General features: G+C 37.6%; 1 protein-coding gene across 7 annotated transcripts in view; it reads right to left on the minus strand.

The window, feature by feature from the left end:
• The window catches only part of Wnk3 (WNK lysine deficient protein kinase 3), a 210387-nt gene that overhangs the window by 173564 nt on the left and 15752 nt on the right, over window positions 1-21071 (minus strand). For all 7 annotated transcript variants that reach the window (XM_033760394.1, XM_010610742.2, XM_010610741.2 and 4 more), the window contains one exon: window positions 4579-5225. In XM_033760394.1, the coding sequence (XP_033616285.1) occupies window positions 4579-5115 (537 nt within the window). In that variant the 5' untranslated portion in view covers window positions 5116-5225. The remainder of the gene's footprint in view (window positions 1-4578; window positions 5226-21071) is intronic.

Below are 21071 nucleotides of genomic sequence, written 5' to 3' on the forward strand. Positions count from 1 at the left end.
AGGAGGGTTGCAACATCAAGACTAGCCTAGGCAATTTAGCAAGACCCTTTCTCAAAATAAAAATTAAAAACCCCTGAGATATAGTTCAGTGGTAGAGCATCCCTGGGTTCAATCCCCAGTAGTAGCCCTCTCCACTCCCAAAAAAAAGAAACTACTGAAGGTTTATAGGCAAGTTCTAACATCAAAGAATTTGTTTTTACCACCATATTCTCAAAGTCAAATATCGGCAGTAAAATACCTCTTATGGTTCTTTGCATTGTCAAAATTCAATGTATTCTTTAAAAACATGGGTGTGGACTCCTTAAAAATTTGAACATAAGACTCAAATATCTACAAGCAGGGGAAATGCCATTAAGGGAAGACATTAAAACCTATTGTTGGGAAGCTAGACCTGATAGCACATACCTGTATTCCCAGCACTCAGAAGGCTGAGGCAGGATTGCCCCAGCCTGCGTTACATAGTGAGTTCAAGGCCAGCCTGAACTTTATAGTAAGAGCCGGCCTCAATAAACCAAAAAAACAAACAACGCTGGGTATACAGGAGAAGTTTAGCATGGGAGAGGCCCTAGGTTTAATCCTTAGCACCAAAAATAAATAAATAAATCCATCCCGTATTTAGTTATGAATTTTAAATCCAAAACGTAAAAATAAAAATTGATAAAACTGCCTAATATGAGTGAAAAAGATTAAGCAAAAGATATTGTAAATAAAACATTTATGTATTTTATATGAATGCAATAAAATAGTATATTTAATGTTAATAGGAAATGTATTGATACAATTGAAGGAATATATATATGCACACATAATATAAAGATTGAAAAATAATCTATAACAATCTAAACTGTTCATTGTCATTTTTATATAAAATCATTTATATAATAAATAAGACTAGGGCCAGGGATTTAGCGCAGTGGTTCCACTGCCTGCCTCACAAGAGCAAGGTCTTGAGTTCGATCCCCAGTACCAAAATAAATAAACAAATAAGACTAATGAAAAATGATAAATTTTACATTATAAACTGCATAATACTCAAGAAAATAATAAAAAATGATGTTCCTTATTCCTTGGCATTCAAAATAAACTAGTTTTTCTTAATTTGAAATATGAAGAATATTAAGCCATATCCAAAAATTGATTAAATATGTGATTTATTTCTGACATTCCTTTCAGAATAGAAAATTGCAATTGCTATTCTCTTCCTTTGTGGGTAGGGGGATTGTTGTTGTTTTGCAATACAAGGGACTGAACCCAAGACCTCACATATGCTAGGCAAGCACTCTACCATTGACTTACATCCCTTTATTATTTTTTTATTTTGAGACAGGGTCTAAGTTTCCCAGGCTAGGTTCAAAGTGATCCTCCTGTCTCACCTTCACCAGTTGCTAGGATTACAAGTGTGTACCACCATATCCCGCTCAATTGTTCTGTATATAAATTTAAACGTACTTTATAAATTTATTATATTTGCTCCACACAAAATTCCCAAATCTGGCTATACATCCAATGACCTGGGAAATTTTTAAAGAACAAGTTCTTAGAATCTATCTCCTATAGATTCTATTTTGAGCATCTGGACTAGAAGATGGGCATCTGTATATACAAATACAAAGTTCACATTACTGTATTAAGGGACTATCCATTCTGATTCAGCTAGCTCTTGGGATTGGTCCCATATTTCAGTGCTTTCCAAATTCTGCTTACTCTGCATACAAATCACCTGCAGGTGCTACAAGGAAACAGATTCTGATTCAGTGAGTCTGAAATGGGGCCTGGGAATCTGCAGTTGTAACAAGCTTCCAGGTGATGTACATACTGCTGGTTCAAGGACCATACTTTCAAGTAAGACATTATGGGCTGGGTATGGTGATGCACACCTGTAATCCCAGCACTCAGGAGGCTGAGGCAGGAGGATTGCTGCAAGTTCAAGGCCAGCCTGGACTACACAGTGAGACTAACTTTTAAAAAAACAAAGACCTTATGGACTATTTTAGTGTTTCCACAGTAAACAGTAGCAGGCATTCTCCTAGGCAATTTCTGCCAATGGAATATTTTCTTCAAATTTTACTTACTAGAAACCTCCTTTAGCACAGCTAAAGTATACAATCAGCAAAATATTTTATCTTTATCCTACTACCAAATGAATAGAAATTATCTTTCATGCACAAAGTATCACTGAACAATGAATGCTGGATCAGAATGCAGATAATGAAATTTACATAATTTAGCTAAGTCAACAGGATTTTAAATTCAAACTCAGCCTGGGAAAATATGCAACTCAGTGAGACCCTGTCTCAAAAAACAAAAGAGGAGCGGGATATAAATAATAGATGGCCAGGCAGACACTAAAATACTTAAAATGCTATTCTTGGGCTGGGGATTTAGCTCAGTGGCACGATGCCTGCCTCACAAGTGAAAGGTTCTGAGTTCAATCCCCAGCACTGCAAAAGAAAAGAAATGAATGAATGAATGAAAGAAAGGAAGAAAGAAAGCAAGCAAGCAAGCAAGCAAGCAAGCAGGCAAGCAAGCAAGCGAGCCAGATAGCTATACTTGAGTTAGGGGTATAGCTCCAGTGGTACAGCACTGGCCTCACGTGTGTGAGATCCTGAGTTCAATCCCCACCTAGCTCTTCAAGGGGGAGGGAGGGTAAAAAGGGGAGAAGAACAGGGGGTAAGGGGAGGGAGGAGGAAGGGAGGAAGGGAAGAAAGAGAGAAAAGAATCCAGGCAGCATCTAGAATAAGTTCCAACCTATATGAATGGCAATATACAAGCAAATTCAGAATAGGTGGAATCATGGTAGTTTATGCATATACACCCACAGTGACAGAAAACCACTGGAGTTTGAATAACAAAAATCTAAGGGCTGGGGATTTAACTCAGTGGTTCCATTGCCTGCCTCGTAGGCACAAGGTCCCAAGTTCGATTCTCAGTGCAAAAAAAAATCTATACTAGCAATTGGTCTTATTTGACCTTAATTTTAATCATTTCATGTGAACACTGACCATATGTTATGAGCTGAGGTCACAAAGGTCCTTACATTATAGCAGCTGTTTGTAAGTATTCTCATTATAATCCTTTCTATGATGTTCTATCCCCATTTAATGCTTCATTAATTAAAAGTCCTACATAAACATCATCAAAGAGTAAATAAGGACCAAAATGGATGACAGATACTGGGAAGCAGGAAGAAAATGTTCAAATGAAAAGGGGAACAAGGAGATGGGCAGGGGGATGGGAAGGAAGAGAAAAGGAAAAAGAGAATGGAGGAATGGAGGGAATAAATGAAAACAAAGCTTTTGTAAATGGGAGGGGAGGAGGGAAATAAGGACAAATAAGATATATTATATACAGTTACAAATTGACTATGTTGAATGTGACTATTATGGATAACAAATATATACTAATAAAATAAAGATAAAAAAGGAAAAAATGTCATCAAACCAAATATCTAGGTAACATAATCATTCTCTTGTTCTCTTGTTGCTTTCATTTCTTCTTTCTAAACAAATGCCAGATGACTAATCTCAGTAGACTGTGGTAATTATTGCACTTTAAGGTAAACTCAAAGGCATGGAGAGCATATATCAATAGAGGTCCTCAAAGAATTAAAAAAAAAACTTCCTGTTCTGAATAACACCACAATTCTCTCTAATTTTGTTTGGGAAAAAAGAGAGAGAAGAGAGAAAAATTAGATGTCACACTGTCTATATCCCTAGTTACTCTCAAGTATTTAGTGCAACAATCGATTAATAAGGTATACATTTTTAAAAAGTTTTCAAATAAGATGTTAAGAATTTTGGCAATTTTCTAAGTTTAACAAATTAAGAGAATTTTCCAAGAGAAAGCCACCATAGGTTTAGTACTTTTAAAATACAGTAGAGAAATTGGGGATATAGTTCTGCGCTTGTGCAAAGCCCTGAGTGGATCTCCAGCATTGTTTTAAAAAACAGCACATAAGGAAAAATGTAGAAGAAAAAGAAGTTTGGCATGTGTCGCGAGGCGGCGACGCAGAGCACTGTCCAGCAGTGCCTCAAACCTGAAAGAGCAGCGGGGTGGAGATGGGGCAGAGAGAAAGGAAGGACGCCAAGACAAGAGTCTGATCAAGGCGGCGTTTATTGCCGGCAAGCGTCGGCCTTTTAAAGCAAAAAAAAAAAAAACCACAAACTATTATGGGATGGGGTTACCAAAGTAACTGAAAGGTCACACAGGAAAAGAGCAAACAAGCTCAACAAAAACAACCCACCATGGGTAGCAGTAACCCGGACAACCACACATCTAAAGGTCAGAGACAAGAAACTGTAACTTTCAGGAATTCCACAAAGGAAACACACCACCTGCTAAACTGGAGAAATTTAACACATATGGAGTTACTAAAGTTTACAATACTTACAACCAATACTCATGATCCCCACAGGCATGAGTTCCTAAGGCGATCTAGGAAAGGACCACAATTTCTGGGAAGTAGAGGATAAACCCTTCACTATTTAAAAAAATTCACTATACATTTTAACCCTGCATCACTCAGAAGGCCAGGTCAGCTAAAAGTGGGATTTACTAAAACCAAGATTATATACCCACCTGCAGCTCACACCAAGCAACCTCAACCCATGTTTCAGTGTCCAGTCCTTTATATACTGTCTTAAATGCTCCTCTTCCCAGTTCTATGTCAAATTTCAGAAACCTGCCACTAGGAGAAGTTGCTACAGCTTTCATTTCTGCTTCTTCTTCCATTTCCTTTTCATTTTTCTCCTTGAAGCAATCTTTTGAGGTTTCCAAAGTTGCCTTTGAACACTGCTGGTATTTACCTTCTTGTCCACCTCTCAGCACACTTGTAGGAAGTTTATCTACTCTTGGAATATTTGTTGGAGCCTTTACTCTTCCATCTTTGGAGAAAGATTCAGCAACTTTGTCATCTTCTGTCATCTCAATGCTCTTTCGGAAAAATCTCTTCCTTTCTATTGTTTCACCAGAAGCAGTGAAGGTGCCATTTTTTTCCTTTAATCTAGCTTCTACTGTCAAAGTTGAGGCAATCTGGGGAACTCTGTTTTCAAAGGAAACTCCATCAGGTTTCTCAGAATCTTCTGTGCCAGCTGGCTCCCCTGAATCAGTGGCCATTGTAACTAAGGTTGGCACTAAAATTTTTCCTATTCAGTCCAATTACATCTCAGGTATCAGAATTATCAGAACGGACTTCCTTTTATGTGGTCATATATTCCCATAGCAACCTAAAAGGGGAAAAAGGATATTTAAAATTCATCCCACAAAGGAAATCATTAAGGAAAAAACAAGTCACCTGATTTTTAATCCCTTTTTTCTTAATAAGAAGTTTATTCTTTTTTCTTACCAATCTTAGCAACCAGCACACTCCAGGGATTGTGTCTTATCTTGTTTACCACTGTAGCCTACAGTGCACAGCAGACCATTTGATCTATAGCTCAATAATATATCTTCACATTATGTGAATATTGCTTAGGATTGAAGTTTTATAATTGCCCAAACTCTAAGTTCACTTAGTTCACTTGACTACCAGCTAATACACACAATAAGTAAAACAACTACATAATTTCTAGGTGATTTTGGTCTAAGATTCAGAACTCATTCAATAGTAGTATCTTTTCATTGTGGTAAACATATATATATATAACATCATGAGCTGTGCATGGCAGCACTCAGGAGGGTGAGGTAGAAGGGTCATGAATTTGAAACCAAAAACAAAAGTGTGTGTGCGCGTGCGTGTGTGTGTTACCATTTTAACCTCTTTTTTTTTGGTCCCCAGGATTGAACTCAGGCCCTTGCACTTGTGAGACAGGCAGCGGAACCACTGAGCCAAATCCCGGGCCCAACAGTTTTTTAACTATAAAACTCAGTGGCAAAAAAATAAAAAATAAAAAACTTCAGTGGCATTAATACATTCAGCGTTGTGCAATCATCACTTCTATCTATTCCCAGAACTTGTTCATAATCCCAAACTAAAACTATATACCCATTAAAGAAAAATTCCTCACGTAGTTTGTAGTCCCAGATGCCTGAGGAGCTAAGGCAGGAGGAACACTTAAGCCCATGGGTTCCCTGCCAGGCTGGAAACACAATGAGACTTTGTCCCTAAAATAAAGAAAAGTGCTAAGGGTTCAAATTATAGTTCAGTGGTACAGCACAAGCTTAGCACATGTGAACCCTGTGTTCAATCTCCAGCACCACAAAAAAAATTTCCTATCCACACCCACCCATGAAAATCTCTATTCTATTATCACTCTGAATTTGCTTATTCTTGGTAATTCATGTAAATGGAAGCACACAATATCCTTTTGTGTCTGGCTTATTTCTTTTGACATAATGTTTTCAAGATTCGTCTCTGCTGTAGCATGTTATCAGAATTTCATTCCTTTTTAAAATTTGACAATATTCCATGTACTATGTACCACATTTCATTTATCTATTCACTTGTCAATGGAGTGGATTGTTCCCACCTTTTGACTATTTTAAATAATGCTGCTCTGAACATTCAACAGCAGTCTTAAATAATGGAAATAGTTGTTTATGAGCTAGCCTTCATATTTTTAAGATAAATGACTATCAAATATTAACATACTATACTAAATTGCAAAAAAAGCCCAGGCATACTGGCGGATGCCTATAATCCCAGAACTCAAAAAGCTATGGCAGGAGGATTCTAAATTCAAGGACAGCATGGGCAATTTTGTGAGACTGTGTTATCAAAATAAAGTTTAAATAAAGGACTGGAACTCAGATCAGTGACAGGGCTAGCCTAGCATGTACCAGGTCCTCGATCTAATCCCAAGTACTAACAAAAATAAAACACCAAGAATCTGCTAAAATTTAGCAAAAAGATGTTCACTTTAATAATTAAAATTTGGAAAAACTGTAACTAAACATTAAGTCTAATATAGGTTTAAGTAAATATCTCAAGATGTGACTCAGCATTAAAATAATTTAAAAGGCTTCTGTCCCTATGGAGGGCCTGCATTTCATTTGAGTGTGTATTTTTAAATGCTGTCTCATAAATCTCTTTGTTCCTTTTAGATGTCTTGAAAATTATTTTTCCGTGACGGAGGTCAGTGAACTTAAAACAAGCCCCATGGGTCAAGATTCCCCACTTTGCTTTGGGGACCTCCTTGGACCAGGTCCAGTAAAGTTTCTTTTGGCAAGTGAATGGCAGGAGATAAATGAGGCATTGAGACTATGACTTTGGAATATAACTTCTAAAAGACAACCTCAACAGTATGTTAAGATGGTAGGCCATACTACAGAACAGATAGAACAGGCCACTGATTCCTAAAACTAATGGTGACCATAATTAATGAAAGAGGTAACTGTTCTCTGGTCACACCTTATATTTCAAAGTACTCTAATATCTAGATAGGATTATAATAATTAAGATTAAGAATTATTGCTCCCATTTCAAGACTGATCTTCTAGGTATTCAATAAGTGAGGCTTGGAGACCAAAGCTAAAGAAGATAAAAGAGCTCAGCCAATATTTTAGTCCTTGTCCTCCAAGGTTAGCCAGAACCCAGGGCACGACAGGTCCCATCTAAATGATCCCTGAAACTCTGGTAGTCACCTGATTTCCTAAGCAGGGTAGTTTTTAGGCCCCAGAAGACAAAGTCAACCAATGTATATTCTGCAAGAGGAGGGTCACTACAGAGGGAAATGTTCCGCATGCTTCCAAGGGAAACCACGTGGTTAGGCAACACTGTGAACACAAGGGGTGGAAGAAAAAACTAGAGGAGCTAAGAGGCTCCTCAGATGGCCCCAAAAGTAAATCCTGAGGAGCCTTATCTTGACACATACATATACATAATTTTGTTTTTTTGGTTTTTTGGTACCGGTGATTGAAAGCAGGACCTTATACTTGCGAGGCAGGCACAGTGCCACTGAGCTAAATCCCTGGGCCTACATACATAGATTTTGATTAACATAGGTCTTACTTTCACTTGGTCTTAAACACCCAGCAAGAAAATGTAATCAAAAAGGGAGTAATTAATAGTAATATTTTAAAAAGAAAGCTAGGCTAAATATAAAAAGGGGCTCCAAAACTGGGTGTAGTGGTATATGACTGTAATCTCTGCAATCAGGAGGCTAAGGCAGGAGGATCACCACAAGTTTCAGGTCAGCTTGGGCTACATAGTGAGTTCAAGGTAGAGACCATTTATCAAAAGAACAAAATGGGGGTGGGGGCCTCCAAAACATTACACTAGTCTCTACTGACAGTCTGCAGCTGTATCTGTACTATCTTAACCCACAGCCACAACAAGTCATGATTCTTAGTCCCACTATGCTTTCCAAAATGTGTCCTTCAGTCTCTCTTAAGTGTATTTTCATTGTTATATTGATGTACATTAAAGTATCCCTCATACAATAATTTGACTTATTATATAGGTCTGCCTATAGTATAAAAATGTCAATATAAATATTCTAACTACTAAATACATTATTACTTTTGTGGTATAAACTGTCTCTTATCTACTTCAAGCTTTTTATATTTATGTTATCTAGAGCTAGTCACTAGAAAAGATCTTTGGATCTTTAAAGTAGAAGCCAAATCCCAGGTTCTACACCCTACCATAAAGTTCTAATGGCTAAATATTCATGTAAAAACATAAACATTTTTATTTAGTTTATTCCTTAGCTATCATTATAAATAAAATAAAAATTAGATTTCTCACTTACAAAATAGGGAGGAGACTATAATATTCTTATACTTCATCTGCTGTACTTCAGTAAACAACTCAAGACAAACAGAGGGGAAGGAAGGGGAAATGAAAATTAAATGTCTTATGTACATGTACCAACTCCATACAATGAATGTACTGCAAACATATACTAATAAAAAATTGGGGGCCGGGGATTTAGCTCAGTGGTGCTGTACCAGCCTCACAAACACAATGCCCTGAGTTAGATCTCTGGTACCAAGGAATTAAAAAAAAGAAGGCTAATATGAAAGCTAATTCATCGTTCTACTTTTAAATTTTGTGCCTTGCTTAACATACCTGAAATATTTATATCCTCCATGACATGATACTCTACATAGAAGACCCCAAAAACTCCACTAAAAGATTTAGATTTGATAACCAGATTCAGTGGGGTAGCTGGATACAAAGTCACAACTCAAAATTCAATAGTATTCCTGTACACGAATAACAGACTCATAAAGAGAGAAATTACAGAAACAATCCCTTTCACCATAGCATCCAAAAAAATGAAATACTTAGGAATCAATCTAACGAAGGAAGTAAAAGAATTATACACTGAAAACTATAGCATTCTGAAGAAGGAGATTGAAGAGGATATCAGAAAATGGAAAGGGCCAGGGATTTAGCTCAGTGGTTCTGCCGACTGCTTTGCAAGAGCAAGGTCCTGAGTTCAATCCCTGGTACAATTAAAAAAGAAAGAAAGAAAATGGAAAGATATCCCTTGTTCTTGGATAAGAAGAACCAATAAAGTGAAAATGGTCATACTTCCAAAACTGTTAAACAAATTCAATGCAATCCCAATCAAAATCCCAACAGAGTATCTCACAGAATTAGAAAAAAGAACCTTAAAATTCATTTCAAACAAGAGACCTAGAATAGCAAAGGCAATTCTGGGCCACAAAGGCAAAGCAGAGGGTATCACAATCCCTGACTTTAAATTATACTACAATGCTACAGTGATAAAAACAGCATAGTACCAGCAAAAGAACAGACCTGAGGATCAATGGAACAGACTAGAGGATGCAAAAACAACTCCAGACCTACTCAAGCACCTTATCTTTGACAAAGGAGCCAAAAACCTGAAATGGAAGAAAGACAGTCTCTTTAATAAATGGCGCTGGAAAAACTGGCTTTTCCACATGCCAAAACTAGACCCACATCTTTCACCATGCACTAACCTGAAGTTGAAAAAGTTGAAATGGATCAAAGATCTAAATATTAAAACAGAAACACTAAATCTGCTGGAAGAGAGAACAGGTAGAACGCTTGAGGACATAGGAATAGGCCAAGACTTCATTAACAAAACCCAGAGAGCACAGAAAATACTATAAAGAATCAACAACTGGGACCTTATCTTATTAAAAAGCTTTTGAGCTGGGCATGGTGGTACACACCCATTATGCCAGCACTCGGGAGACTGAGGCAGGAGGATTGCTATGAGTTCAAGACCAGCCTGGGCTACATAGTGAGTTCTAGGTCAGTCTCAACTACATAGTGAGACCCTGTCTCAAAAAATCATAAATAAATAAATAAATAAATAAATAAATAGCAAGCTTTTGCACAGCAAGAGAAACTACCAACAGAGTGAACAGACAACCCCCAGAGTGGGAAAAAATTTTTACTAGCTATTCAGATAAAGGACTATTATCTAGAATATATAAAGAACTCAAAAAAATCAGACCCCCAAATTTAAAGATCCAATCCAAAAATGAATAGACACTTCTCAAATGAAGAATTACAAACAGCAAATAAATATATGAAAAAATATTCAATAACACTGATCATTTGTGAAATGCAAATAAAAACAATGCTGAGATTCCATCTCCAGAAAGAATGGCTGTGATCAAGAAATCAACCTATAACAAATGCTGGAGGGGCTGTGGGGAAAAAGAACCCTTCTCCACTGTTGGTGAGAGTGCAGACTGGTTCAACCACTATGAAAATCAGTGTGGAGATACCTCAAAACACTGAAACTAGAGGTTTCATTTGACCCAGCTATACCTCTTCTCGGTATCTTCCTAAGAGAATTAAAAGCGTCATATCACAGAGATATATGCACACCCATGTTTTTATAGCAGCACAGTTTGTAATAGCTAAATCTTGGAAACAGCCCAAATACCCATCAACTGCCAAGTAACTAAAGAAGATGTGAGTTTTTTGAATGTATAATGGAGTACTACTCTGCCATAAAGAAGGATGAGCTCCAGATATTTATAGCAAAATGGATGAACCATGAGACCATACTCTTAAGTGAAATAAATCAGATAAACATGTTTAAATACCGCATTGTTTCTCTGGTATGAGAAACCAAAAGTGGAAATAAGGACTGAAATGTATCATGGATATTGGGAAATGGGAAGAACAGGTTTAAATGGGAAGGGGAACAATGAAGGAAGGAGGGAAAAAGTGACAAGAAAAAAGTGAAAATAGAAGAAAAAAATGGAAACAAAGCTTTTGTACATAGGGAAGAAGGAGGCTTGGGGGAAATGGGATAAAATAAAATTTATTAAATAAAAAATAAAGCAAAAAATGCTTAACATTTGTATAATGAACAAAAAAAGCACTTATATCTTCCAGATTTCTACAGCTACTACTCGAGCTAATGCTCACCTGTGCTATTATTAAAACACTGTTGTGGGGCCTGGGATTTAGATCAGTGGCACAGCGCCTGCCTCACAAGTGCAAGGTCCTCCCCGCAATGCAGGGGAGGGGACATGACCCTGTTGTGTATATGTTCCCCAAAACTCTAGAAATTGTCTTCTGCATTACAAAACATAGTTCACAAATTACATGTCAGATACTCCCTTAAGCCTCAATGACATGCTGATAACAAACCCTATGTCTTCCTCTAATTCAGTCAGGATGAGAATTTTGATCCATGGCTACGTAGGGTCAGTGCCACCACCAAATCTGAAATAACCATAAGATGCAGCTTTAATCACCTCTTTTCTTTTTAAGTACCTCTTTATCCCTTAAAAATAAGGGATCACTAAGTATCTTCCCCAAAGAATTAAAGACATCATTTTACAGTGATACATACATTCCTATGTTTATAGCAGCACAAATCATAATACTTAAATCTTAGAAGCGGCCTATATGTCTATCATATAAATAAAATCATATGAATAAAATGTGGTATTTTTACAAAATGGAGTGCTATTCTGCCATAAGGAAGATAAATTTGAGTCATTTATAGCAAAATGGATGCATCTTGAGACCATAATATTAAGTGAAATAAAATAGACACATGAGCTTAAATAAGCATAGTTTCCCTTATATGGGAAATCCAAAGAATAAATAAAGAGCACAATAAAAATAGGTAATGAGAGTCTGGGCATGATGGCTTGTGCCTATTTTCTCAGCATTGGGGAGACTGAGGCTGGAGGATAGCCACAAGTTCGAGTCCAGCCTGGAATACAAAACAAGATCCTGTTTCAAAAAACACCAAAAAAGATAAGTAATAAGAAACAGAGAGACAGAACTTTTGCAAAGGGGGAGGGAGCTAAGAGATGGAAGGAGAGGTAATGAAAAAGAGGGGAAAGGAATAAAAATTAATTAAAATGTGTTATATACATGTTACTAACCACAATGAATGTAATCATTATGTACTGCAAATATGTAATAATAAAAAATGCTAAGAAAAAATAAGGGATCAAAGTGGAGGAATTAAGGAAAAATAGGAGAAATAGAACACACAGTTTTGAGTCAGGGTCTCACTACATAGTTCAGGCTGGCCTCAAACTCACTATGGAGCCCAGGCTGGCATGGAACTCACAACAGTCCTCCTGCCTCAGCCTCCTTAGTGCTGGAATTACACATAGGCACCACCATACCTGGCTTGAGTATACCTTTAAAATACTACCTAATAAATCTCTTTATGTCTCTTTTTAATTTAAAAAAGACAGCTGGGGGCCAGGGATCTATCTCAGTGGTTCTGTCACCTTGCCTTGCAAGCACAAGGATCCAAGTTTGATCCCCAGTACCAAAAAATAAAAATAAAAAAGACAGTTAAAACAGGGTGCAGTGGCCCACAACTTTAATCCTAGCTACTGGAGAGTCTGAGGAAAGTGGATCGCAAGTTTTGAGTCCAACCTGGGCAAATTAGTGACTTAGCAAGACTGTCTAAATACAGTGGTACCTCAGCTCACTAATGCTTCTTTTGTTTTTCATTAAATTTATTGGTACATTTTAGGTATACAGTACAGTTACATTCATCATTGGGATCTTGTACTTTTACATGATGTATCTTGGTTCTTATTTTTCCCCATAACCCTGCCGTTTCCTTCACCCTTTCCACCATGCCCTATTTACAAAGACTTTGTTTCCATTTTTTTCCTTTTCTCATATTTTTCTTTTCCCTTCTTTTCTTTCCCCTACCCTTCCCACTTCCCCTTCTCTTTTAGCCCTTTTCTTCCTATTTCACATTATCAATTATACAATTTGAACCTTATTTACCCTTTTAGTTTTTCACACTGTTCGGTATTTACACATGTATCCTATTTATTTCACTTAAGAGTATGGCCTCAATGTGCATCCATTTAGCTATAAATGACTCTAGATTTTCATCTCACAAATGCTTCAATTTGCAAACAAACAATTAGGTTCACAAACAGAAGCACTCAGCAAAATTGTGCTTCCATTCGTGAACTCAGCATTGGGTGATAGAACACAACTGAGGCTATCTTCCCCAGAATCTTAGAATTAATTAAGTTTGTGAACTGAGGTACTACCATATAAAAAATTGAAAAGGATGGCTGGGATTTAGCTCAGTAGTTCCGCCACCTGCCTGACAAGCACAAGGTCCGGAGTAAAATCCCAGGTGAAAAGAAAAGAAAACAAAAGAAAAGAAAGAGGGAGGGAGGGAGGGAGGGAAGCAGGGAGGAAGGGCTGGAGATGTCTCTCAGTGCAAAAACCCTAGGTTTAATCCCTACTACCACAATAAATAAATAACCTACTACAAAGATACAATAAAAATATGATAGTGATATAAAGATATACAGATAAATAATATAACATAAGCCCATATACATATTTATGATCAACTGATTAAGGGTGTCAAGACAACTTAATGAGGAAAGAAGCATCTTTCCAACAATTGACACTGGGACAACTGGATGTCTACATGCAAAAGATGAAGTTGGAGGGCTGGGGATATAGCTCAGTGGTGCCTCGCCTGCCTGGAAAGTGCAAGGTCCTGAGTTCGATTCCTGGTACCAAAAAAAAAAAACCTGCAAAAAGATGAAGTTAGAGCATACTTGATAGGCTGAAGCAGGAAGATCACTGATCACTATAAGTGTGAGACCAGCCTATAGTACATAGTGAGTTCAAGGCCAGCCTGAACTATGTAGTGCGATCCTGTCTCCAAAGAAAGAAAGAAAGTAAGTAAGTTGGACCCTTAAGCAAGGTTTCCTGGGAAAGATGCCTGAGCTGAGTCCCAAAGAAAATTAACTTGTCTGGGCAGAGGGTAAATCACAACCAAAAGCACGAAAGAGCATAAAGTAAGTGTATGATTGGTACTGTACCTAGCACTGCAAAATGGAAATTTAAATGTTAGATTTTTTATTATAGAGATAAGCAATTTCTCCACTTTATCTTGCTGAGCATATAACCAAAACATCCTCCTCTCCTCAGCCCAGAAGAAGTGACAAAATCCTCAGATGCTAGCACCAGGAGGCAGGAGCCCAGTTTCCTTTCCACCTAAATGGGACAATGAGCTGGAAATGATAAAGCAAGCAGAGAGATCTACATTGTCTCTCTCTGTCTCCCCTCCCTTCTATTCCTTACTATAAAAGACTCTTACCCACCTATACATGGTGAGATGGTGATTTAGGGGAAACGGGCCCTTCCATCTCCTACGGGCTAGCCTTGAATAAATCTTTTTTCTCTTTTCCCAAAATATACAGCCTCCTTTAATTTGGTCAGCAGCAAGGAGATGAACCTCAGCATATGAACCTAAGTGCCTCATCCAGTTCCATGGGCAGTTTACCTGCATATTATAAGCAGGTAGCTGAGGACAGAAAAGCAAATAGTCACTAAGGAACTTCTATCCATATAATGTAAAATAAGACTAATTAAAAAGCTACTACAATAATCCAGGAAGAAGATGATGAGGCTTCAATAAAAATAGTGGCAGGAAGAATGCACTCAGGATATATTAAGGAAGCATTAAATACAAGATTTACTACTTAAATGAAAGTACTATGAGGAAAAATGAAGACTTCCACAAAAACTCCCAACAATTTGCCGACCAGATAGTGCTACTAGAATATATCTGTGTTAATATCAGAATCGAGAGTTGTGCTGTCACAAAAAAAGACATGAGGATCAATGGAAAAGAACAGAAGATGCAGAAACAACTCCAACCACATTCTACTATTTGATCTTTGACAAAGGGACCAAAAACATACACTGGAGAAAATATAGCCTCTTTAATAAATGGTGCTGGGAAAACTGGCTAACCACATGCAAAACACTGAATCTAGACCCATCTCATTCACCATGTGCTAAACTAAATTAAAATCGATCGAAGAAGTAAATGTTAAAACAGAAACACTTAACCTGTTGGGAGATAAAACAGGTAAAACTCTTAAAGTCATAGGCACAGGCAAGGACTTTCTAAACAAAACTATGACTGCATAATTACCAGCAAGAATCAACAAAATGAATCATATCAAATTAAAACGTTTCTGCACACCACAGGAAACAACCAACACAGTAAAAAGACAAACTACAGAATGGGAAAAAATGTTGCTAGCTATTCCCTAGACAGAGGACTAATATCAAGAATATATAAAGAACTCAAAAAAATTAGACCCCCAGGGCTGGGGATTTAGCTCAGTGGTTCCGGCACCTGCCTTACAAGCACAAGGACCTGAGTTCAATCCCTGGTGCCAAAAAAATAAAAATAAAAAAGAACACTATTAAAAAATTAGACCTCTAAAATAAAACACCCAATCAGAAAATAATCAAGTGATGCTGGGCTTACTGGCACATGCCTGTAATGACAGCACTGGGGAGGCTGAGGCAGGAGGACTCAAGAGTTAAAGACCAGGGTGAGCTACACAGTGAATTCAAGACCAGCCTGAACTACATGAGTCCCTATCTCAAAATAAAACAAAATGGCAAGAAAGAGGGAGAGAGAAAAAAAGAAAAAGAAAGAAAAGAGTGAGCAAGCAAACTGGGCAAAACAGCTCATATCTGGAATCTTAGCACTATGGAAGCTGAGGTAGGAGGATTGCCATAAGTTAGAAGCCAGTCTGGGAAAGTGAGATAAAGGCTAGCCTGATTTATAGAGCAAAATGACCCTGTCTCAAAAAAGAAGTGGGGGACAAAAGAAAGAAAGAAGATGAGGGATTTTTTTTTAAGAAAGGAAAAAGACAATTTACAAGCTGGGGGGAAAACTGTATAAATCAGATATATAAGGGACAAGGGAAAATTGCATAAATCAGATACATAAGGGACAGGTAACAAGAATATATAAGAAGATATAAGCCATGCATGGTGGTACACACCTATAATCCCAGCACTTGGGAGGCTGAGGCAAGAGGATCACTGTGAATTTCACGAAAGCCTGAACTACATAGTAAGATCCTGTCTCAAGAAAACAAGGGGTGGGGAGGGAGAGGGAGAGAGGAGAGGGGGATGGGGAAGAGAGAGAGAGAAAGGAAAAGAAGGAAGAGAGGAAGAGAGAAAGAAGAGGAAGCGAAGGAAAGGGAAGAAGAAGAGGAAGAGGAAGAGGAGGAAGAAGAACTCACCAGCTTCCATTTTCTGTAGTGTAAATTATCTGAAGTCAACCAGTCCAAAAATATTAAATGGAAAAGGAGGAGGAGGAGAAGAGGAGCCCCCCCCCATTTTCTGTAGTGTAAATTACTTGAAGTCAACCAGTCCAAATATATTAAATGGAAAATTCCAAGAAGAAAAAGACCATATTCACATAACTTTTATTATATTACAGTGTTATAATTGTACTACTTTGTTTTTAGTTATGTTGTTAATCTCTGTGTCTAATTTATAAGTTAAATTTTATATGTACAGAAAAAATACAGTCCATTTATATAGGATTTGGTATTATTCATAGTTTCAGATATCCACTGAGTCCTGGAATGTATCCTCTGTTGATAAAGGGAAGAACTACTGTATATAAACAGCTAGTAAGCACAAGAAAACTTCATTAAAGAAATGGAAACCAAAACCAAAATGAATGAACAGACCTCAAGGCCTATAATCTTAGCACTCTGGCAGGCTGAGGCAGGAGGATAGTGAGATTGAGACCAACCTCAGCAATTCAGTAACTTAGCAAGGCCCTGTCTCAAAAAGAAGGGGGTAGTGCTAAGAACATAGTTCGGTGTGAAGGCCCTGGATCCAATCCCCTGTATAGTAGTAATAATAATAATAATGATAATTTTTAAAAAGATAGTGAAACAGTCTAAAAAGGCTGGGTATAATACTGTACATCTGTAATCTCATGCTATAATCCCAGCTACTCAGGAGGTTGGGCCAGGAGGATCATAAATTATACAATAGCCTGGGCAATTTAGGGAGACCCTGTCTCAAAATAAAAAATAAAAAGGCTGGGGTTGTAGGGCAGCTGTACAGAGCTGGCTTAGCATATCAAGGCCTTGATTCAATTCCTAGTACCAGGGGAAAAGAGAGGAAAGAAAACACTGACAAGGATACAGAAAAAATATTATCTTTATACACTGCTGATGAGAATACAGTATAAAATGGTGCACCATTGTCAATACGCAAGTTAAATAGTTACCATATTGCAAGTTAAACAGTTACTATATGATACTCTCTACCCAATGAAATAAAAACATGACTAAACCATGTTGCATTCCTGTAATCCCAGCACTGTGGGAGGTTAAGGCAGGAGGAATGTAAATTTGAGCCCAGACTGGGCAATTTAGCAATTTAGCAAGGTGCTGTTGAAAAATAAAATTTTTTTAAAAGGATGGGGATGTAGCTCAGTGCAAAGGCCCTGAATTCAATCCCTAATACCACACATGAGTGTGTGCACACACACAAAATCTACACACAAAAAACTTATACATAACCCATGTTTGGTGGTGCACACCTGTAATTCCAGCACTTGCTTGTAATCCCAGCACTTGAAAGGCTGAGATAGGAGGATCTCTGCTAGTTTAAGGCTGGCCTGGGCTACATAGTGAGTTCAAAACCAGCCTGGAATGTATGGCAGAATGCTGTCTCAAAACACCAAACACATAACAAAACAAAACTTGTACACAAGTGTTCTTAGCAGTAATATCCAACAGAGTTAAAAGAAATGATCCAAACGTGTATAAACAATATAAGATTTGAAAAATATGTTGTTTACATTCAGTGGAATATTGTGCTCGATTAGGCAGCACATATACATTCAGTGGAATATTACTCAGCAATAAAAAGGAATGGAGTATTAATACATATGACAAAGACAAAACCTGGTAACATTACGCTAAGTAAAAGAAACCAGAAAAGCCCACATACTGTACGATTCCATTTATATGAAATGTCCAAGCCGGGCGTGGTGGCGCATGCCTGTAATCCCAGCACTCGGGAGCCTGAGGCAGGAGGATCACTGTGAGTTTGAGACCAGCCTGGGCTACATAGTGAGTTCCAGGTCAGTCTCAACTACATAGTGAGACCTTGTCTCAAAAAAACAAACAAACAATAGGGAAGGTGTGATACGAAGGGGAAGAACAAAAAGGGAAAAGAAAAAAATGTGAGAGAATGAAAAGATGAAAATAAAGTGTTTGTAGATGGGGAGGGGAGGAGTGTGAAGGGAGGAGAGAGGTAAGGGGAAAAAAATGAGAATCAAGACTTGCCATGTAAAGGTACATGATCCCAACAATGAATGTAACTGTACTGTATCCCTAAATGTACCAATAAACTCAATTAAAAAAAAATGTCCAAAAAATACAAATCTATAGAGACAAAAAAGAGATTATTCATTGACTGGGGATGGGGTACAGGAAAAGAGCCGACTGCAAATGGGCATAAAAGATATTTTTGGGATGATGGTAATAATCTAAAATAAGGTTAGGGGCCGGGGATTTAGCTCAGCGGTTCGGTGGCCTGCCTTGCAAGCACAAGGACCCGAGTTCAATCCCCAGTACCAAAAAAAAAGAACCTTTGTTTTGGAGGGAAAATGCCTGCAACAATAAAATGTGTCCGGCGTGGTGGTACATGCCTGTAATCCCTGCATTTGGGAGACTGAGGCAGGAAGATCCCCATGAGTTTGTGGTTAACCTGAGCTACAGAATGAGACCGTTTCAAAAAGAGAGAAAGACACAGAAAGAGAGACAGAGAGAGAGAGAGAGAGAGAGAGAGAGAGAGAGAGAGAGAGAGAGAGAGAGAATAAGTAAAATAATAATAATTTAAACAAGAAAAATAAATTTGAGGCTGGTAGTAGAGCAATTACCTAGCATGTGCAAGGCCCTGGTTCTATCCCCAGCACCACAGAAATAGCAATAATGACGGTGATGAATTTTAAAAACCAGGCCAAAAGCTTCCCTAATATTTACCTAGAACCTTTTCAACATAGATCCAATAGTTTCTTGACCATAAAGAATTCAGGAGCACAGTCTATGGGATGGAAGAAAACTGGAATCACATCTTGGTTCTGCCTTGGGGCAAAAAATTTTTTTGTAAAGGGGCTTGAATTCTTGTACTGAGTTGCATCCCCAGTCCTTTCTTATTTTTTATTTTAAGGCAGGGTCTTGATTAGTTGCTAATTTCCCAGGCTGGATTCTAACTTGCAATCTTCCTGCTTCAACCTCCCAGAGTGCTAGCATTACAGGCATGTGCCACCATGCATAGCTGGGACAAATAATTTAGATTTATTCATTTTTTATTTCATTTGTGAAATCTCACAGGATTGATGAAAATATACATAAAATACTTAGCACAGTACCTGATAGATTATAATAATCAATAAATCAAAGCTTTTATTTTCTATCTCTTAATATCCTCTAGGGGAAACACTGTATTAAAACACTATTCAACAGAAAATATTAAATGATTTCAGGAGACTCTATTTAGGCGGGCAGAAAATTATATAATTCATTTTTAAAAGCATTTCAGTAAAAAATGTTGGCATTGCTAAAGAAATATACTCCAGTGACTAGAATATATCTCCTCTACAGTCAACAATGTAGAAGCATGGCTCAGTGGAAAGTCTGCAAAAGTCAGGCCTCAAGAAAAACAGACATATAAATCAATAGAACCGAATAGAGGATGCAGAAACAACCCCAAGCATATTCAGCCATCTGATCTTTGACAAAGGGGCCAAAAGCACATGCTGGATATAAGTTAGCCTCTTAAAAAAATGATGCTGGGAAAACTGGCTATCCACACTACATACTTAACTAAAATCAAAACTGATCAAAGAACTAAATATTTTAAAAAAAGAACTGAATGTGTTTTTTTTGTTGTTGGTACCGGGGATTGAACTCTGGACCTTGCGCTTGCAAGGCAGGCCACCAAACCGCTGAGCTAAATCCCCGGCCCGAAAAGAACTGAATGTTAAAACATAGATTTAATCTGCTAGAAGATAAAATAGGTAAAATCTTGAAGACATAGGAATAGGCAAGGAGTTTGTGACCAGAACCCCAACTATACAAGAAATAACATCAAGAATGAACAAATAGGGTCAAATCAAATTAAGTATCTGTGCAGCAAAGGAAACAACCAACAGAGTGAAAAGACAACCTACAAAATGAGAAAAAAATATTGCTAGCCATTCCTTAGAGGACTAATATCCAGAATATATAAAGCAATCAAAAAAATTAGACCCCTCAAAATAAAAGACCCAATCAAACAATGGGCAAGTGAAATGAATAGATACTATACAAAATAAATACAAATGGCCAATAAATGCATGAAGAAATGTTCAACATCATTGGTCATTAGAGAAATGAAAATTAAAACATTGAGAGCTGGGCATGATGATGCGCATCTCTAATCCTGACACTTGAGAGGCTAAGACAGGAGGATGGCTGCAGGTCTGAGGCCAGTCTAGACTACACAGTGAGATAAAGGTCAGCCTGAACTAAATAGGAGATCCTGCCTCAAAAAAAAGCGGGAGTGGGGGAATAACAACAACAGTGAGATTCCATCTTACTCCAGAAAGAATACCATCACAAAATCAAATACCAAATGCTGGTGAGGATGCAGGAAAAAGAAATCCTTCTACATTGCTGTTGGGAATGTAAACTAGTACAACCACTATAGAAATCATCATGAAGATTCCTCAAAAAACAAAAACTAAAAATTCCATTTGACCCAGCTATTCTCCTTCTAGGTATCTTCTTGAAAGAGTTAAAGATGGCATATTAAAGTGATACATGTATACCCA

This window comes from Fukomys damarensis, unplaced genomic scaffold (assembly GCF_012274545.1).
Source record: "Fukomys damarensis isolate Sample0158 unplaced genomic scaffold, DMR_v1.0_HiC HiC_scaffold_39, whole genome shotgun sequence".
Taxonomy (NCBI): domain Eukaryota; kingdom Metazoa; phylum Chordata; class Mammalia; order Rodentia; family Bathyergidae; genus Fukomys; species Fukomys damarensis.